General features: G+C 36.8%; 1 protein-coding gene across 1 annotated transcript in view; it reads left to right on the top strand.

The window, feature by feature from the left end:
- Positions 1-21998, top strand: part of UBR3 (ubiquitin protein ligase E3 component n-recognin 3) — a 240061-nt gene that overhangs the window by 86087 nt on the left and 131976 nt on the right. Inside the window, 8 exon segments of the mRNA XM_082396130.1 lie at positions 5905-5970; positions 6063-6152; positions 7295-7423; positions 8188-8240; positions 8341-8474; positions 8800-8891; positions 10238-10370; positions 12960-13056. Of these exon segments, the coding sequence (XP_082252256.1) occupies positions 5905-5970; positions 6063-6152; positions 7295-7423; positions 8188-8240; positions 8341-8474; positions 8800-8891; positions 10238-10370; positions 12960-13056 (794 nt within the window).

Here is a 21998-nt window from a genome sequence, read left to right as displayed (position 1 = left end):
CCCACCTTGGACTACCCTTCCGTGAAGAATCCTTCTCGCCCTGTGTGTGCTTTGAATTCCCACACCAGGCATTTTTTTCATTCTGGCTGCCCTCCTCATCCTGCTTTGGCTTTGATGCCCCATACTGGGTCCTTTCCACCTGTGGATAATCTCCTCACCTTGCTTGAATTTTGATTCCTTATTCCAGGCTGGCGCCCTGTGTCATTGCCCTCTTTACCTCTGTCAGGTTCTGGCTTCTCATCCCTGGTCAGTCCCCACTCTCCTCACCCCGATTGGCTCTGACATAGTATACGGGGCTGCCCTGCTGTGTGGATGCCCTGATTCCGTATGCCAGGCCACACCCCACTTCTGTGTAGATACTCTTCACCCTGGAAAACCACTGGCATGTCCCCCCACCCCGCCCCAGCACACACAGTTGTCCTCCTCACCCTGGGCTCTGATACCCCTTTTCAGGCTCCTCACCTATAGATGCCTATTTTGGTTTATTTCGCCTCTTAACACCTCCCCCACCAGTGGCTTTAGGACTGAATTATTTATGAAGGGAAGAGCCTCCTACTGTCTTTAACTCTCATCCTTCCTGCCTCAAACTAATTTATCTTCCATCCCTGATGACTCCTCCTCCAGTATTTGTGCCTGCCTTTAGCCTTCAACCTGGCCATTTTGTCCATTTGGATTCTGATTCTGCCTTCACCCGAATCACCGATTCTTATCTTGTCTAAATGTTGGTACTTAAGCTTAAGCTCTGTTTATATAAATGGTAATGAGTCAGTCTTTAAAGAAAACATTCTCCATTCTCCACAGAGCTCCATCCTGCTTTTAACCTGCTTCACTATTTCTTCACCCCGTCCGAGGATTGGTCCGTCAGCTGGGGCTTCAGCTGGAGCTTCTCTCAATCCAATTCTCATTAGTATTTGAAACTTTAGGAATTATTGTTGAAATGGTGGCATCACTAAGACAACAGGAAGATTGAACTAGGGGGAGATTATTATTACACACAGAGGGTTAGGTAGTATTTGACATGAAATTAATCCACGGTTGAACTTGGGGTGGATTTACGGATAGTTAGAATCAAGTATGGTATACAGAGCAGCTGAATTCAAGGAAATAGTTTGTGTGTGTATGTGTGTATGTATATACACACATATATATGTGTGTATGTATATACACACACATATGTTTTTTAATTAATTAATTAATTAATTTTTGGCTGTGTTGGGTCTTCGTTGCTGCGCGCAGGCTTTCTCTGGTTGTGGCGAGCGGGGGCTACTCTTCGTTGTGTTGCACGGGCTTCTCATTGCGGTGGCTTCTCTCATTGCGGAGCACGGGCTCTAGGTGCGCGGGCTTCAGTAGTTGTGGTGTGTGGGCTCAGTAGTTGTGGCTCGTGGGCTCTAGAACGCAGGCTCAGTAGTTGTGGCGCACGGGCTTAGTTGCTCCACGGCATGTGGGATCTTCCTGGGCCAGGGCTTGAACCCGTGTCCTCTGCATTGGCAGGCAGATTCTTAACCACTGTGCTACCAGGGAAGCCCCAGTATATTTGTTTTTTACAGAGAAATATTTTAGGAAGATACTGAATGTTGTAAAAAATTTTTTTTTAAATATTTATTTATTTGGCTGCTCTGGGTCTTAGTTGCAGCATGTGGGATCTTCGTTGCGACATGTGGGATCTTTAGTTGTGGCATGTGGGATCTAGTTCCCTGACCAGGGATCAAACCTGGGCCCCCTGCATTGGGAGCATGGAGTCTTAATCACTGGACCACCAGGGAAGTCCCGAATGTTGCAAAAATTTCTATAGATTTTTAATAGAAAAGAAAATAAGTGTAGAATTTAAGGAATCAACCAATATATCTTTTACGATGTTTAAAAGTTTCTTCTTTCTTAAAGTGCTTTGATATATTTGTTTCTCAAAACAACCCTGTGAAGTAGGGAAGATATTATTATCACTCCCTTTTTTTCAGATGTAAAATGGAGATGCAGAGATATTAAATGACTTGCCTCTAGTTGTATGGCAAACTCCTGGTATTTCTGGGTCCAGATCCCACATCTCTCAACTTCTCGTCTGGTCGTATTTCAACTGTACTGGCTTTGGCAGTGGAAGGAGCTTTAGAGTCAGGCATACCTGAGTGGACACTATGTGATCTTGGTCTTGGACAGTTTTTGTTTTTTTTTTAAAGCATTGCCGAGTCCATCTCCTCATCTGTTTATTCAAGATAATAATATTAGCCAATGAGGATTGACTAAGAGGCACATATTTTATGTGTGATAAATATTTGTTCTTCTTTCAGCCTTGAGAGTGGAGGTCAGAAGTTATTGCAGTAATCCAGCACAGAATAAGCAAATAATATTTTTTTGAACTGGATTAAGCCAAATCAAACAGTCACTTAGAAAGACAGGATGGAATAAATTTTCCCAAAGTACGGGCCATTTAAGAATCCTCAAATACTGAATATCATTTATGAGTATGTAGCAGAGCAACATTTATGAGTATATAGCAACGTTTATGAGTGGTTTGATTAGAGTCGTCTCTTATAAGATGGAAGTAGAACATGTGTTCATCCAGCAAATATTTATCGAATGTTTACTATGTTCTAAACACTGGGGATACAGTGATGAAACGGTGCCCAATTTAAGGAAATGGAAGACAAATAAATGGCTGATTTGATCAGAGGGCTTCTGTAAAGTTGTGACCAAGGTGCTATGGAGGAGAATAGAGTGGAGCATCTGATTTACCGTGAGGGACTCAGGAAAAGCTTCCTAGCAGAAATGTCACTTCAGCAAAGTCTTAAAGGTATGTTAATCCAGTGGGAGCAAGGATGTATAGTATTTGAGGCAGAGGGAAAGGCATATACAAAGGCGCTACCTATGGTGCATGAGTTTATATGACAGGAGATGAGGCTGGAGAGGTAAGCCCTGTCTCTCAAGAGTCAGAAGGTTAAAGGAAGTTAAAACTATAGGGAGCCATTAAAAGATGATGAATGGAGAAGTACAAGGTTAAATTAATGTTTTGGTAAGACCACCTCCTGGCAATATATCAAGGTTTAAATAGATGTACTAATTAAGGTTCTTTTGAATACAAGGAAAAAAACATTTTTGAGGCAGCCTAATTTAAAGGAGGAATAATTTATTATGAGTACAGAGAGGTCTTTCAGGGATCGTATGGCACCTGGACTTCAGGAACTGAGTGGAAAGCTGAACAGGAACTCCTGTCTCTTGCTTTTGCTTTGGCCTTTCTGCCTCATTTTTTCTTCCCTTTCTGTCGATTGGTTTTCTGTGCTTTTTTGCCTATGTGGTTAAATATTACCTTCCTACAGTTGCCTAATATTGCAGTTTCAGCCATACTCTAAGACTCTCTGCAGATGTCTTTAAATCTAGTTCAATTTTCAAGTGAAGAGAGGGCCTCATTGCCCACGATGGGTTAGGTATCTACTGCCCTGATCCAGTCAGATGTGGCTACTGTAACTTGACTGTCAGGCTCCAGTCCCTGTGTGTGTGTATTTGGAAGGTGGTGTAGGAAGGGACATTCTGAGAAGATGGGGAAGGTTGTGAGCTAGGCAGATACCACAGAAAGTTTCTTACAGAGGGTAAGAATAGAAGCAAAGCCTAGCACTGAAATCTAGGCACTAAATGTTGAGGGCCTGAGCTAAGGTTAGTTAGGGGCAGTATGGAAAGAGAGGAGGAAGTAAAGTTAAGAGGTATTTAGAAAATCAGACACACTTTGGTGCCTTATGAAAGGTAGGAGGTTTGAGAGAAGGAAGGAGTCTACATTTCAGATTTGTATTACTGGGAATTTGGAGAAGAAACATTGAGGAGGATTGAGTTTTAGGGCAAAGATGCTGAGTTTGGTTTGGACACAGTGTATTTGTGGTCCCCACGGGATATTAAGTGTTGATATTCAGTAAACACTTGAATGTAGGGTTTGAAGTTCAGGAGTGAGATTTCTGCTGAGATTTGGGAGTCATCTTGGGTTGGCAATTGAAGCTATGAACTGGATAAAGTCACCTAGAATAAGAAGAGTAGAAAGCTAAGAATGGAATCTGAGGACCACCTCAGTATATATGGAAGGAGTGGAAGAAGAGTTTTTCAAGTGACTAATTTGTGACATTGGACAAGATGGGATTATGGAATATAACACTGTAGTAGAGTGTGTGTTTAGCATATGCTCAAGCCTTAAAAGACAAGATAGAGTCTATGGCTTAGTAATTAATAGAAATGTGTGTTGGGTACTATGTTCTCTTACTTGATCCTCACAGCCATCCAACTGCTTATTATCTCCACTTTACAGGTCAGGCAACTTAGACACAGAGAAGTTAAGTAACTTGCTCACAGTTTTACAGCTGTAGGTGGCAGAATCAGGATTTGAACTCCTGCAAATCCAGCTTTTAAGAGTCTGCTCTTAACCACTGTTCTTGATGCCTGCCTTCGAAGGAAATGGCAGGAGATTCTGATTCAGCTAGTTAGTATAGTTTATGTTACTAAAATGATTATAGTAATGGAGGGCAAACTTATTTTAATTTTATTTTTGATTGTGGTAAAATGCATATAAAATAAAATTTATCATCTTACTAACCTTTTTTAAAGTATACAGTTCAGTCGTGTATTCACATTGTTGTGCACCCAACCTCCAGAACTTTTTGTTTTGCAAAACTGAAACTCTATACCCAATAAACTCCCCATTTTCCCTTCCTCCCAGCCTCTGACAACCATCATTATACTTCGTGTCTCTATAAGGTACTGTAAGTACCTCATATAAGTGGAATCATACAGTATATCTATTTTTTGTGACTGGCTTATTTCACTTAGCATAATATCTTGAAGGTTCATCCATATTGCAGTGTGTGTCAGAAATTCCTTCCTTTTTATGGAAGCCAAACGTTTATTTATTAGAACAACTTTCTTTAGACATTTATTCACATGTTGAGGAAGATCTTTTCCTCATATCGGTTTTGGAAAAGACTGTTTCAGGGATGGGGACATATTGCACATCTTTATAACTCTATACTGGTATTTGAGTGTTTTGGGTAAAACTTTTTAACAGGAGAAAACTTTACTAAAAACTTATAGAAGCATTAAAAACAAATAATACCTTTTAATTTTTCTTGTCTGTTTGAGAAGGACAACTGTGTTGTACTTTTTCCCTGTAGTGATAGCGTGACCCGTGGGAGTCACAGATTTAAAATACAGTTTTTATAATATTCACAAGGATACCAAAGGTCTTTGATGTATACTGTACTAAGCTTTCCTATAGAAACTGTGTGTTCACCACTGATATGGGGAGCATCTCACCCAACTAGGTAAGCCTTTTAACTGCACCTTAGTTTAGGGCTGTAGTCAGAGCCTCTTACCGTTCTGAATGTAACAGCGGAGTTCAGGCTAGCTTTTCAGTTCACTACTTGTTAACTTTAGGAAGTTACTTAAGTTTTTTAAACTTGAATTTCCCTATTTATAAAATGGAATATTCAGTTTCTACCCCATTGGGTTCTCCTAGGATTAAACTAAATCTGAATAAAGTGCTTATTAGCACAGTGACCGGCACATAGTAAGTGCTCAGTGAATGTTAGCTGTAATTATTGTTCTTGTTACTATCGTCATGTTTGGTATGCATGCATTTGAAGATTCCCAAATGGCCTACTGTAAAGGGAAATCTATTCCATCCCTTGTTCTGTGCTAGATGCTTCAGAGGATTCAATGTTGAGGAGTATACAGTTTCTGCCTTTAAGGAACTTACATTTAAAATGGAATAATTTTATCTACAGTGGGTTTTTAAGCTATAACTTCTAAAATTGTACTTTCTGATTAGAAAGTATAGGGGAATAAATCAAGGTGAAAGTGTGGTTTTAGCATTTTAAAACCTTCTTTGAATTCGGTAAAGGATTCTTTGACTTGTGGATTTTGTTTGTTTATTTCCAGCCAGCACCTAACCAAGTCACTTTTCATCTGCCACTACATCGTTATTATGCTATGTTTTTGAGTAAGGTAAGAGTGTCATTAAACAACTCTGTTTGTTTGTTTTTTGAATATTGGGAAATACGTATTGAATTAGTAACATTTTTTATCATAATTTTTAGGCTGTGAAATGTCAAGAACTAGATTTGGATTCTGTTTTACCAGATCAGGAAATGTTAATGAAACTAATGATTCATCCACTCCAAATTCAGGTATGTTTTCAGGCTTTTACAAGGTTTTGAATTCCTTGGTTAAGTGATTCTTCCTTTATTTTATTTGTATGCCTTTATCATTGTTATTATAGCCAAAATGTTTGAAATTTTTAAAAAAATTTAGTTTTTGTATTTTTGCCAGATTATATTTGGTTTTTTTTTGTTTTTTGTTTTTAAATGAGATTTACATTTAGTTATAATTTCCCCAGGAATTCTTTTCACTATATTTACTTATGGGGGCGTTTAACATACTACAATACTGTTTTGGGAGTCAGGAGACCCAACAAATTCTAGCCTTGGTGCCACCACTATTTTATTATCTACGTTGTTTGGAGTGATTCACCTACTTGATTCTTAGTTTCCCCATCTATAAGGTGAGAGGAGAGAAAAGAGAGAAGAATTAGCCTACATATGCACTGTGGTTTCTTTCATTTCTAACACTGTGATTTTGTGGACCACCTTTTATATACATTAGAGGGATTTGCACTTCAGTTTATTTTTCCTGGAAATTTTAGATTTGTTAATCATTATTGAACTTTACCTCTGGGAGTTAGGAACAAATAAGAGATAAAGTTATGACTGTGCTTAGTTTTAGTTGATACAGGACATAAATACATGAAGAATTAAATATTAATATAGTAAGAAAATTTATTCTGATCTGCTCTTGCCGAATTTTAGAAAATGACTAGATTGAAGGTTGAGTTAGGGTGAATTAAAGACAGATTATATTCATTGATGTTGAACAGTGAACAGTTAGCTTGTTTGATGCTTATTCCTGTGTTTCTTTAAGCATTATGTATGTTTTTTTTTTTTTTTTGAAGTGGAAAAAGTTAAATGTAATTGTCAGTGATTCCTCATTAAAGATTTCAGTGAATATTGTTATAAATGTATCCAGGAGTCATCATGGAAAACTGACTCATGTATAAACTCCAGAAGAAGGGACTGTATAAAATATAATGAGCATCATAAAATTCACAATTATATATTTGAATTGAATATCTTAAACATTGGACAGAATGTCAGGCTTATGCTGTGATTAAGTTATGAAATATTTTGAAATGATTGTTTATTGTAACATGATTTTATAAAGGTTGACTTTAGATGACTTCTTTGTCCAATTTACTTAATTTTTGTTTTACTAGGCAAGTCTTGCCGAAATCCATAGCAATATGTGGGTAAGAAATGGTCTGCAAATCAAAGGACAAGCCATGACCTATGTCCAGTCTCATTTCTGTAATTCCATGATTGATCCTGACATTTACCTATTACAGGTAAGCCAACTTGATGATGCAGATGTTGTACTTTAGAAGTATCTCATTTGTACCTGTGGGATTTTAATTTATAGAGGTGACTAAATGATGACATGGAGAGGTCAATGCTATTGAAAGAAGAATTTTATTACTTATAATTTCCAAAGGAAGGAGGCATGCCACACTACGCAGGACCAGAGGGGAAGCGTTAGATTTTGGTCAGGAGGCAGAAGGAGTGAGGGGAAATCCTAGACCAGAAGCTTTATTGGGGTTTCCATAGGAACGGCAAAGCAGGGCAGGGGAAGTAGTTTAGGATTGGCTAGTTTGAATAATCTTGGTGGGTTCTGGGGCATAAAGGCTATCTGGTACCTGCCCTGGGCAGGGGGCCAGGGGGAATATTGGCTTGGTATGTGAGTTAAATAAAGGACATGAGTGACTTGCATATGAGAGACTCGCTCCCAGGTAAGCTGTTTGTTGTCTTTTGGAATTAGCTAGCCTTTAGAAGGGTAGTTTCTCTCCTGGTCTGTAGGGCCCCCCCCTAGATGCCAGAACATCAGAAGATACAGAAAATAAAAAACATGATTAACACAAGAAGTAAAACTAGGGAAATCCCTGGCGGTCCAGTGGTTAAGACTTGGTGCTTTCCCTTCTGTGGCCCGGGTTCAATCCCTGGTTGGGGGACTAAGATCCTGCAAGCCACGTGGCGTGGCTGGAAAAAGAAAAAAAGAAGTAAAACTGAATATTGAGAAATAAAGATTGTGGGTTTTATTTTTTGTCTTTTAAAGGTTTGTGCATCTAGACTTGATCCAGATTATTTTATTTCATCTGTCTTTGAAAGGTAAGCATAATTTTATTAAGACAGGTATTAGGAAGTATTTGGAATTTAAACTAATTTTGTTTTAACTTTAAAAAATCTGTCTCAAATATTTTTTTAATAGATTTAAGGTAGTGGATTTGTTGACAATGGCTTCACAACATCAAAACACAGTACTTGATGCAGAGCATGAGAGATCCATGTTAGAAGGCGCTCTTACATTTCTTGTGATTCTTTTGAGTCTTCGTTTACATTTAGGTAAAAAGCACTAATACAAATACTTGGGTATTAACTATTAACCTCCCTTTCCTCCCCTCTCCTTGTGGTAGTAACTGGCTTATGGAAAAAAAGGAAAGGATGTATTACCGTTGACACTCCTTTTAGAATATCCTTTAAAAAACCCCTTAAGGGAACTGCAAATATCAGGGTAGTTAAACTGCAGTTATATTGGGGCATTGTATTCTTTGCTCTTTAATTTTGGAAGCATCTCATTTTTGGTATTTACGCTTAATAAATTGTGTGGTAAGTTGTTTCTTTATAATATATAGATATTCAGATTTATTAATTCTATTTTTAATTTTAGGAATGTCTGATGATGAGATTCTCAGAGCAGAGATGGTAGCCCAGCTGTGTATGAATGACAGAACACATAGTTCATTGCTGGACCTCATATCCTTTTAAAAGTTTAATTTTCTGTTAGTTGCAGGATCTAAGTTGTAAGTAATATTTATAGATTAGAGATATATCACTTTTTGATTAAAACTTTTTTTTTGAAGTTGAAAAATGATATGGAGAAAAACTCCAATTGTTTGTTCAATTCTGTGTTCAAGACCACTGGTAGATTTTTTTTGTCTCTGTCGTCTCTCAGGGTACTCTTGTTAGACCTTGGTTAGGCATCAGGACTGGTGGCTCTGGGCACCTCAGGATCTGACCTTTAAGGACAACAATAGTGAAAGGGAGCTGGACACTTGGTGAAAGGCAGCTAGGTCTACTTTATCTCTATAGCCAGGCTGGAATTCATGGTTAAAATTTAGAGGTATAATTATTATTACCAGAGCTTTAAGCATTCTGAGGATTTTTTTTCTTAGAATTCAGTTGTAAACCAAGAGGTTTTTAAGGGCAAAGACTGTTGTCTACAAACTTTAAAAACTTATGGTTCTCTGTATAGGACTGAGCATACAATGGACACTTTATTATTTTTTAATTTATTGTTTATAAAATTTTAGACAAAGATCATCATGTTGTGATAAAATTTATTTTGTGAATTTTGGACTAAATTTAATTTGTACATTATGATTATGTTTGAAATAATTGGCTAAATTTTGTGAAATAGCTCCTATTAGAAATGCCTATTTGATAACCTTGAAGATTTTCTTAAGCAGCCAACAATTTGATACTGTTTGATGATGTCATTCAGCCATTATGTACTGTGTATTAGTGCTGTAAAAGAGCAAAAGCATTCTCTGTAACTTTGAATTTAGAAGAATTATATAGCTTTAATGTGAAACCAAGAGGAAAGAATCTTTGTGGTTTTCTTCTTTTTAAAAAATTTGCTTAGTATCTTTTTCCTTCTTATTTTGAGGATGACATTTTGTGTTTTTGGAAAAATAATCTTTGCTCATAAAAATCTGGGCTGATTTGTAGTATACTGTGTTTGATTTTCTAAGGGAAAGTACAAGTTTATTTGCAAAAGGATGAAAATGGAGATTAATTTTAAAAGTTTTTTTTTTTAATTCCTGAAACTGTATTAATTTGTTTTGGGGGAAATATACTTCAGAACTACTTCAGCATGTAATTTATTAGTAGGCTTCTAGATTAAGCTATCTTAAAAATTCAGTTAATAAAAAGTTATTATTGAACCGTTGTATTATATAGCCCTCTTGTGGCCGACTTTATGTATTACAGCCAATTGCTCTGCATATTTTAGCAAGGGAAGTTAGAAACTAGAATACCTTGGTAAGATTAAATATCTGGCTTTTAGTTATTAATTTTTTTCTTGACACATACATCATATTCCAGAAAATCCAAATCCCAAAAGTGGCATTATTCCAGGAAGTTATAGCTTTGAATCAGTTTTATCAGCTGTAGCTGATTTTAAGGCTCCTGTTTTTGAACCTGGAGGTTCTATGCAACAAGGCATGTATACTCCTAAAGGTATGTTTATATACATAAATGTGTTTTTTCAAATATCAGTTTTCTGAAGGTTCGTTGTGTATACTGAAACAAAATGTTTGCCTTTTATTTGTTCAGCTTTGGTTTTTCCCCTCAACTTTCTTATAGATGTATGTTTGTCTTTTATGGTGTACAGTGATACTGGTTCCATTTATTTACAAACCTATGGTTTATATTACAGTAAGACTTCTTAGATGACTCTGAATTATAAAAGGAACTTTATATATGAACTCCAGTTTATTTTTGTAAGTGAATGAACTGTAAATGAACCAGAAATTATGAAGCAAAATATATACTTACAGACATTCTGAATGTATTTGCCCTTTAAATTTGATTTTGAAATAGTTCTCACTACCCAAATTTTAACTAGAAACAGTTAAAAATCTATGTGGAATACTGATAACATTCTCATACATTTTGAACCTGTGTAAATACATAGAAACCTTTTCCGTAAGTGGTTGGTTTTCTAAAGTTTTCCCCCTGGATTTGTAGATGACATGCTTGACAAAAGCCAGAAATAGGTGAAATCCTGATTCATGGTCTTTTCTTCTCTTTCACATTTTCATTAATCTAAGTTAAAATTTTGAAGGAAGTAGCAGTTACATGTTTCTTGCCCCCCTCAGCACTCATTGTCTAAGTGAAAAACTGATGCCCACTTTGTAGTTGTAAATAGCATGTACCGTGTTTGGTAAAACACACCAAAACCTTATCATGTGTGATTTTTCAGAGAGTTCACAAAGGTAGCAAGAACAATCCAGAGTCTCTGGTTGGAATGTATTCCATTAAAGGAAAAGCACAGTATTTCTTTCTTGTAGAGAACACTTGGTATCGAAAATTTAGATGAGCTTAGAAGTAGAGTGATGTTCTTGTATAATGCAGCGCTTATTAATAAAGTGTGATGTGAGCATAACCTGTGTCACTCAGTCGCGGTCCTTATTAAAATACAGGTTCCTATGCCTCAACCCCAATCTGCTCTCATCCAGATCTCTGGGGATGAATTCTGGAAATCTGCTTTTTTACCAAGCTCTAAAGGATGATTGTCACGCACAATAAAGTTTGAGACACTGAGACAGAGCACTGGACATTTGAAGATTAGAATCAAGAAATTGGGTGTCATATTCAGATGCAGTACTGAGTTGTATTAGCCAGTTGTGTGATATTGAGAAAGTCAGTGTTTTATCTTTGGATTTGACTTCTTATTTGTAAAATGAGTGAGTTGGAATAGATGAGTGATTTTTAAGCTTTTTTAAAAAGTGTTTAAGATAAGCCTTTAGTTTTGGGGAACTAAGGCTTAAGTGAACTAAGCCTCTGTTACACAAAAGCAATAAAAGCAAACCTACTCTTGTTAAAGTGAGTGTGGTTAGTGGACATAGCTTCTCATCTGTTTTACCATCTCCTTGCTCCTAAAGTGGTCCCTGGTAAACCTCTGTTGAAATCCAACTTCTTGGAACACTGAAGCCTCCTGGACCAGTTAGTTAATCACTGAAGTTTTCTTCCATTTCAATGGTTTTATAATTCTGACAAAAACAGATAATAGAATTAATAACAAAGGTTCTATGTCTTTTTGAAGGCCTATCTTAAGGATCTTAAATCATACTTAGGATAATTTAAGATGGCCTGTTACATGAAATAGGGACAGTTGTTAACATTTTTTTTTTTAATGCCAGAAAGTTGAAATTATAGTAGATGTGTAGAGAGATGCTTAAGGTTCAAATGTTAAGAAATGTTAAGAATTCTGCTGGAGAGAATGAGAGGGGAGAAAATTTTATCTAGGGAAGAGACACTCTTAAGGCAGTGGTTTCTAAAATTATTCTCAGGCCATGTTTTAGATTTTTTATCACATCCAGATACCATCTCTACTATTATATACTTAGTATGCTGCGTTTTCTTAAATGGATTCACATTTTTAAACTTCTCCTCATCCTAAGCATGAGTATTAATGAGATCACAGGTTTTATTTGCAATGTGCAATTTTCTAGTACACGTTAATGTAATTATATAGCTATTAACATAAGCTTTGTGCACTTAATACTTAAAATCATCTTGTGTACCACCAATTGTACATATACCACACATGGGATAATGGTTCCTAATTGTGGAGAAGGTAAGGAGATCAATTATCAATTATAGCAAAAGAACAAAATCTTTTATAAACCAAAAAGTGTTTATAAACTAAGCTCTTGAAAATCAACGGCTCATTAATTTTTTAATCTAGCTTTCACATTTTTATCTTCGAATACTTTCAAAAATGTTAATGCATTGTGTTTCTTACTTTCTTGTTGGCACTTTACAAAAAAAAGTGAGCTAAACTTTTATGATGAGGCATTATCACATTATAAAACTTTTTGCTCACTAGTTCTTGCTGAACTTAAGAGAATATTATAATGATGAAATAATGATTTTTAATTTAGAAAAGTGGTCATTGCATCAAGCTTATTAAGGCACATATATAATCAAATTAAACTTTCCCATCTTTTAAATATAAGATATACTTAAATGTAATTAGTCATTAGAGATTGACTTTATTCCTAAGAAGTCAGTGTTTTGTTTCTACTCTCTTTTGAATAATAGCTGAAGTCTGGGATCACGAGTTTGACCCCGTCATGGTCATTCTTCGAACAGTTTACCGTAGAGACGTGCAGTCTGCAATGGACAGATACACAGCATTGTAAGTACGTTATATTAGTCAGTAAAATAATGGATATCTTGTGTTTATAGAGAAAAATTTCAGTTATAACACAAATGTGATATGCTCTCATTAAAATATACTCAATCTTTAGAGGAGAAAATATTTTAAGATTAAAAAAATAATCTGGCTGAGATTTATGTTCTCAAGATCTTGATCCAAAAACCTGACATTAATCTGATAAAAATAAATTTTATAAAACATCACAAATAAACGTAAAAAAATAACAAACTTATTTAGTTGCTCTTTGACCAGCAGAATTCAAAGCTTGGTTTTGTGTTGTTCTACTTTTAAAGCAGTAGAGGAGGCACAAGTTAAGAGAATAAAATTGATGTCAGAGATGATGGGTAGGTACAAAAAGTGTGGTGATATTGCTGTGTTCTTGACAACTGGGAAAACAGCCAAAGTAAAATGAATTTCATTTGTAAATATTTAACAAAGTAGTTAAAATGTTGATAATTGCTGAAAAATTTTGAAGGATATCTTTTTAATGGAGAATTCAGTTTTATATATTATTGTCATAGACTATTTTTTAATGTATTATTTCCTCCTATTTTAAAACATTAGTTAATCTATTGTTGAACATTATAGGATATCACCTTTTATTTGTGCTCAGTTTATTTGTGCTTAGTTAAACATTTTGAAAACAAGTTTAAAATGATATAAATGTCTTTGATCTTGAGAAAATATTTGTTCATATAACCATCAAAGTGTAAATGCAGATATTGGGTGTAATTGAAACTTCTTTTTGCCAAGACTTTGCAGTAATAGATATATACTGAATTTAAGAACCATCATAGATACCTCTGAAGAAAGTTTATAGTGTAGAAGTTTAGCATATTCTCCCCTCCCCTCACCCCACCCCAAGAAAGACAAAAACGAAAAACAAAACTTAGTTCAGCATCTCTCTCTACCTTTCTCTAAAACCCGTGGGGAAATAGTCTGAGATTCTCCTTTCTCTGCTTTCTTAGCAACCTCTTTTTATGCTTTTTGTGTAGCTTTGTAACTATTTGTTCGCTTTGTAGGGTTTTACTAGACTCTTAGTTACTTGAGGGAAGATATTTTTGTCTCTGTGTCTCTTTTATATCTTCAGAATCTATCTCAGTGCTGGCACATAATAGGCATTCAGAATATATTTGTTGAGTAAATAAATTTGAGTAGTTCATGCTGAAAAATGAAAACCATATCTGTAGAGCTATTTTTATTAAATTTTCCTCTTTCCTATTTTGCTGTCTATTTTTTCTCATAATCTCATTCTCCTCATTTGGCTTTTGAGTTCCTGTACAATGTCTCTATAGTTTCTTAGAAATATGTCTGAATTGCTGTAATGTTTCTTGGCAGTTTAAAAATCTTTGTTTAAAGAAATGTGTATTTAAATAAAAGAATAGTACCAGATAACAAATACACTTTAACTTCAGATTAAAATCATTTTCTTATAAATTAATTTCTGAAATGTTATGTGCAATATGATATTAATCCAACAATATTTTGTATATTTAAGATAAATATATCCGTGAAGAATGTGTTTGTTTCCATGTAAAACTTAAATTTTTTTGAAATTTATTTTGTATATGAAATATAACATGTCTTTCCTTTATGTGATATCACTTATATGACTGTATAATTGACCGTTTCAGTTCTTATTATAACACAACTGGGAAATAACCCTAAAGTGTAGGGCTTATTGGCTGTTGGTCATTTTCATTTTCTTTTAGTTTTAAGGAACAAAAGTGGCAAAACTGATTTACTTAGTGTGATTCTTTTTTATTTCAAGAAGGTAATAGAAAGGCATTTTGAAAAATTATAGAGAAAAATAATTAGGTAAATTAAAGCTATTGTGTCTTTATTTTTAGCATTTTAAAAAATCTTTATTTATTTATTTATTTTTTAACATCTTTATTGGAGTATAATTGCTTTACAATGGTGTGTTTCTGCTTTATAAGAAAGTGAATCAGCTATACATATACATATATCCCCATATCCCCTCCCTCTTGCGTGTCCCTCCCACCCTCCCTATCCCACCCCTCTAGGTGGACACAAAGCACCGAGCTGATCTCCCTGTGCTATGCAGCTGCTTCCCACTAGCTATCTATTTTACATTTGGTAGTGTATATATGTCGATGCCACTCTCTCACTTTGTCCCAGCTTACCCTTCCCCCTCCCTGTGTCCTCAAGTCCATCCTCTACGTCTGCGTCTTTATTCCTGTCCTCCCCCTAGGTTCTTCAGAACCATTTTGTTTCTTTGTTTTGTTTTTTAGATTCCATATATATGTGTTAGCAAACGGTATTTGTTTTTCTCTTTCTGACTTACTTCACTCTGTATGATAGTGTCTAGGTCCATCCACTTCAGTACAAATAACTCAATTTCGTTTCTTTTTATGGCTGAGTAATATTCCATTGTATATATGTGCCACATCTTCTTTACCCATTCATCTGTCAATGGACACTTAGGTTGCTTCCATGTCCTGGCTATTGTAAATAGAGCTGCAGTGAACATTGTGGCACATGACTCTTTGAATTATGGTTTTCTCAGGGTATATGCCCAGTAGTGGGATTGCTGGATCGTATGGTAGTTCTAGTTTTAGTTTTTTAAGGACCCTCCATACTGTTTTCCATAGTGGCTGTATCAATTTACATTCCCACCAACAGTGTAAGAGGGTTCCCTTTTCTCCACACCCTCTCTAGCATTTATTGTTTGTAGGTATTTTCATGATGGCCACTCTGACTGGTGTGAGATGATATCTCATTGTAGTTTTGATTTGCATTTCTTTAATGATTAGTGATGTTGAGCATCCTTTCATGTGTTTGTTGACAATCTGTATATCTTCTTTGGAGAAATGTCTATTTAGGTCTTCTGCCCATTTTTGGATTGGGTTGTTTGTTTTTTCGGTATTGAGCTGCATGAGCTGCTTGTAAATTTTAGAGATTAATCCTTTGTCAGTTGCTTGGTTTGCAAATATTTTCTCCCATTCTGAGGGTTGTCTTTTCATCTTGTTTATGGTTTCCTTTTGCTGTACAAAAGCTTTTAAGTTTCATTAGGTCCCATTTGTTTATTTTTGTTTTTATTTCCATTGCTCTAGGAGGAGGGCCAAGAAGGAGCTTGCTGTGATTTATGTCATAGAGTGTTCTGCCTATGTTTTCCTCTAAGAGTTTTATAGTGTCTGGTCTTACATTTAGGTCTTTAATCCATTTTGAGTTTATTTTTGTGTATGGTGTTAGGGAGTGTTCTAATTTCATTCTTTTACATGTAGCTGTCCAGTTTTCCCAGCACCACTTATTGAAGAGGCTGTCTTTTCTCCATCATACATTCTTGCCTCCTTTATCAAAAATAAGGTGACCATATGTGCGTGGGTTTATCTCTGGTCTTTCTATCCTGTTCCATTGATCTATATTTCTTTTTTTGTGCCAGTACCATACTGTCTTGATTACTGCAGCTTTGTACTATAGTCTGAAGTCTGGCAGCCTGATTCCCCCAGCTCCGTTTTTCTTTCTCAAGATTGCTTTGGCTATTCGGGGTCTTTTGTGTTTCCATACAAATTGTGAAATTTTTTGTTCTAGTTCTGTGAAAAATGCCATTGGCAGTTTGATAGGGATTGCATTGAATCTGTAGATTGCTTTGGGTAGTAGAGTCATTTTCACAATGTTGATTCTTCCAATCCAAGAATATGGTATATCTCTCCATCTATTTGTATCATCTTTAATTTCTTTCCTCAGTGTGTTATAGTTTTCTGCATCCAGTTCTTTTTTCTCCTTAGGTAGGTTTATTCCTAGGTATTTTATTCTTTTTGTTGCTGTGGTAAATGGGAGTGTTTCCTTAATTTCTCTTTCAGATTTGTCATCATTAGTGTATAGGAATGCAAGAGATTTCTGTGCATTAATTTTGTATCCTGCTACTTTACCAGATTCATTGATTAGCTCTAGTAGTTTTCTGGTAGCCTCTTTAGGATTCTCTATGTATAGTATCATGTCATCTGCAAACAGTGACAGCTTTACTTCTTCTTTTCCGATTTGGATTCCTTTTATTTCTTTTTCTTCTCTGATTGCTGTGGCTAAAACTTCCAAAACTATGTTGAATAATAGTGGTGAGAGTGGGCAACCGTGTCTTGTTCCTGGTCTTAGTGGAAATGGTTTCAGTTTTTCATCATTGAGGATGATGTTGGCTGTGGGTTTGTCATATATGGCCTTTATTACATTGAGGTAAGTTACCTCTACCTCTCTGCCTGCTATCTGTAGGGTCTTTATCATAAATGGGTGTTGAATTTTGTCAAAAGCTTTTTCTGCATCTATTGAGATGGTCATATGGTTTTTCTCCTTCAGTTTGTTAATATGGTGTATCACATTGATTGATTTACGTATACTGAAGAATCCTTGCATTCCTAGGATAAACCCCACTTGATCATGGTGTATGATCCTTTTAACGTGCTGTTGGATTCTGTTTGCTAGTATTTTGTTGAGGATTTTGGCATCTATGTTCATCAGTGATATTGGCCTGTAGTTTTCTTTTTTTGTGACATCTTTGTCTGGTTTTGGTATCAGGGTGATGGTGGCCTTGTAGAATGAGTTTGGGAGTGTTCCTCCCTCTGCTGTATTTTGGAAGAGTTTGAGAAGGATAGGTGTTAGTTCTTCTCTAAATGTGTGATAGAATTCGCCTGTGAAGCCATCTGGTCCTGGGCTTTTGTTTGTTGGAAGATTTGTAATCACAGTTTCAATTTCAGTGCTTGTGACTGGTCTGTTCATATTTTCTATTTCTTCATGGTTCAGTCTCGGAAGGTTGTGCTTTTCTAAGAATTTGTCCATTTCTTCCAGGTTGTCCATTTTATTGGCATATAGTTGCTTGTAGTAATGTCTCATGACCCTTTGTATTTCTGCAGTGTCAGTTGTTACTTCTCCTTTTTCATTTCTAATTCTATTGAATTGAGTCTTCTCCCTTTTTTTCTTGATGAGTCTGGCTAATGGTTTATCAATTTTGTTTATCGTCTCAAAGAACCAGCTTTTAGTTTTATTGGTCTTTGCTATTGTTTCCTTTATTTCTTTTTCATTGATTTCTGATCTGATCTTTATGATTTCTTTCCTTCTGCTAACTTTGGGGTTTTTTTGTTCTTCTTTCTCTAATTGCTTTAGATGTAAGGTTAGGTTGTTTATTTGAAATGTTTCTTGTTTCTTGAGGTAGGATTGTATTGCTATAAACTTCCCTCTTAGAACTGCTTTTGCTCCATCCCATCGGTTTTGGGTCATCATGTTTTCAGTGTCATTTGTTTCTAGGTATTTTTTGATTTCCTCTTTGATTTCTTCAGTGATCTCTTGGTTATATAGTAGTGTATTGTTTAGTGTCCATGTGTTTGTATTTTTTACATGTTCTTTCCTGTAATTGATATCTAGTCTCTTAGTGTTGTGTTTGGATAAGATACTTGATACGATTTCAGTTTTCTTAAATTTACCAAGGCTTGATTTATGACCCAAGACATGGTCTATCCTGGAGAATGTTCCATGAGCACTTGAGAAGAAAGTGTATTGTGTTGTTTTTGGATGGAGTGTCCTATAAATATCAATTAAGTCCATCTTGTTTAAAGTATCATTTAAAGCTTATGTTTCCTTATTTATTTTCATTTTGGATGATCTGTCCATTGGTAAAAGTGGGGTGTTAAAGTCCCCTATTTTTGTGTTACTGTTGATTTCCCCTTTTATGGCTGTTAGCATTTGCCTTATGTATTGAGGTGCTCCTATGTTGGGTGCATAAGTATTTACAATTGTTATGTCTTCTTCTTGGATTGATCCCTTGATCGTTATGTAGAGTCCTTCTTTGTCTCTTGTAATAGTCTTTATTTTAAAGTCTATTTTGTCTGATATGAGAATTGCTACTCCAGCTTTCTTTTGATTTCCATTTGCATGGAATATCTTCTTCCATGACCTCACTTTCAGTCTGTATGTGTCCCTAGGTCTTAAGTGGGTCTCTTGTAGACAGCAGGTATACGGGTCTTGTTTTTGTATCCCTTCAGCCAGTCTGTGTCTTTTGGTTGGAGCATTTAATCCATTTACATTTAAGGTAATTATCGATATGTATGTTCCTGTTACCATTTTCTTAATTGTTTTGGTTTTGTTATTGTAGGTCTTTCCCTTCTCTTGTGTTTCCTGCCTAGAGAAGTTCCTTTAGCATTTGTTGTAAAACTGGATTGGTGGTGCTGAATTCTCTTAGCTTTTGCTTGTCTGCAAAGGTTTTAATTTCTCCATTGAACCTGAATGAGATTCTTGCTGGGTACAGTAATCTTGGTTGTAGGTTTTTCCCTTTCACCACTTTAAATATGTCCTTCCACTCCCTTCTGGCTTGCAGAATTTCTGCAGAAAGATCAGCTGTTAACCTTATGGGGATTCCCTTGTGTGTTATTTGTTGATTTTCCCTTGCTGCTTTTAGTATTTTTTCTTTGTATTTAGTTTTTGATAGTTTGATTAATATGTGTCTTGGTGTGTTTCTCCTTGGATTTATCCTGTATGGGACCCTCTGTGCTTCCTGTACTTGATTGACTATTTCCTTTCCCATATTAGGGAAGTTTTCAACTGTAAACTCTTCAAATATTTTCTCAGTCCCTTTCTTTTTCTCTTCTACTTCTGGGACCCCTATAATTCGAATGTTGGTGCATTTATTGTTGTCCCAGAGGTCTCTGAGACTGTCCTCAATACTTTTCATTCTTTTTTCTTTATTCTGCTCTGCAGTAGTTGTTTCCACTATTTTATCTTCCAGGTCACTTATCCATTCCTCTGCCTCAGTTATTCTGCTATTGATTCCTTCTAGAGAATTTTTAATTTCATTTATTGTGTTGTTCATCATTGTTTGTTTGCTCTTTAGTTCTTCTAGGTCCTTGTTAAAAGTTTCTTGTATTTTCTCCATTCTATTTCCAAGATTTTGGATCATCTTTACTATCATTACTCTGAATTCTTTTTCAGGTAGACTGCCTATATCCTCTTCATTCGTTTGGTCTGGTAGGTTTTTCCCTTGCTCCTTCATCTGCTGTGTGTTTCTCTGTCTTCTTATTTTGCTTAACTTTCTGTGTTTGGGGTCTCCTTTTTGCAGGCCGCAGGTTCGTAGTTCCCATTGTTTTTAGTGGCTGTCCGCAGTGGCTAAGGTTGGTTCAGTGGGTTGTGTAGGCTTCCTGGTGGAGGGGACTGGTGCCTGTGTTCTGGTGGATGAGGCTGGATCTTGTCTTTCTGGTGGGCAGGACTGCATCTGGTGGTGTGTTTTGGGGTGTCTGTGGCCTTATTATGATTTTAGGCAACCTCTCTGCTGATGGGTGGGGTTGTGTTTCTGTCTTGCTAGTTGTTTGGCATAGGGTGTCCAGCACTATAGCTTGCTGGTCGTTAAGTGGAGCTGGGTCTTAGCATTGAGATGGAGATCTCTGGGAGAGCTTTCTCCATTTGAATTTACGTGGAGCCGGGAGGTCTCTGGTGGTCCAGTGTCCTGAACTGGGCTATCTCACCTCAGAGGCTCAGGCCTGACACCTGGCCAGAGCACCAAGACCCTGTCAGCCAAATGGCTCAGAAGAAAAGGGAGGAAAGAAAATTTAAAAAGAATAAAGTTATTAAAATAAAAAATAAAAAAATATGATTAAAAATAAAAAAAAGACAAGAGTAATTTAAAAGAAAAAGAAAGAAAGAAGAGAACAACCAAACCAAAAAACAAATCCACCAATGATAACAAGCGCTAAAAACTATACTAAAAAATAAAAATAAAAACAGAAACAAAAAAAAACGGACAGACAGAACCCTAGGACAAATGGTAAAAGCAAAGCTGTACATACAAAATCACACAAAGAAGCATACACATACACACTCACAAAAAGAGAAAAAGGAAACAATATATATATATATCTATATATATTAAAAAAAGAGAGCAACCAAATCAATAAACAAATCTACCAGTGATAATAAGCCCTAAATACTAAATTAAGATAAACATAAAATCAGAAACAAATTAGCTGCAGAAAGCAAACCCCAAGTCTACAGTTGCTCCCAAATTCTACTGCCTCAAGTTTGGGATGATTCGTTGTCTATTCAGGTATTCCACAGATGCAGGGTACATGAAGTTGATTGTGGAGATTTAATCTGCTGCTCCCGAGGCTGCTGGGAGAAATTTCCCTTTCTCTTCTTTGTTTGCACTGCTCCTGGGGTTCAGCTTTGGATTTGGCCTTGTCTCTGCGTGTAGGTTGCCTGAGGGTGTCTATTCCCCGCCCCGACAGGATGGGGTTGAAGTAGCAGCTGATTAGGGGGCTCTGGCTCACTTAGGCCAGGGGGAGGGAGGGGTATGGAATGCGGGGTGAGCCTGCGGCGGCAGAGGCTGGTGTGATGTTACAACAGCCTGAGGCGCACGGTGTGTTCTCCCGGAGAAGTTGTCCCTGGATCTCGGGACCCTGCCACTGGCAGGCTGCACAGGCTCCTGGGAGGGGCGGTGTGGAGAGTGACCTGTGCTCGCACACAGGCTTCTTGGTGGCTGCAGCAGCAGCCTTAGCGTTTCATGCCTGTCTCTGGTGTCCACGCCGATAGCCGCGGCTTGCGCCCGTCTCTGGAGCTCATTTAGGCGGTGCTCTGAATCCCCTCTCCTCGTGCACCCTGAAACAATGGTCTCTTGCCTCTTAGGCATGTGCAGACTTTTTCCCGGACTCCCTCCTGGCCCGCTGTGGTGCACTAGCCCGCTTCAGGCTGTGTTCTCGCAGCCAACCCCAGTCCTCTCCCTGGGATCTGACCTCCGAAGCAGGAGCCTCACCTCCCAGCCCCCAACCCATCCCGGCTGGTGAGCAGACCAGCCTCTCAGGTTGGTGAGTGCTGGTTGGCACCGATCCTCTGTGCAGGAATCTCTCAGCTTTGCCCTCTGTACCTCTGTTACTGCACTCTCCTCCGTGGCTCTGAAGCTTCCCCCCCACCAATGCCCGTCTCCA

The sequence above is a fragment of the Balaenoptera borealis genome (genome assembly GCF_965194805.1).
Source record: "Balaenoptera borealis genome assembly, chromosome: 6".
NCBI lineage: Eukaryota > Metazoa > Chordata > Mammalia > Artiodactyla > Balaenopteridae > Balaenoptera > Balaenoptera borealis.
Note: the sequence above shows the minus strand (reverse complement) of the source record. Positions and strands in the feature narration are given on the sequence as shown.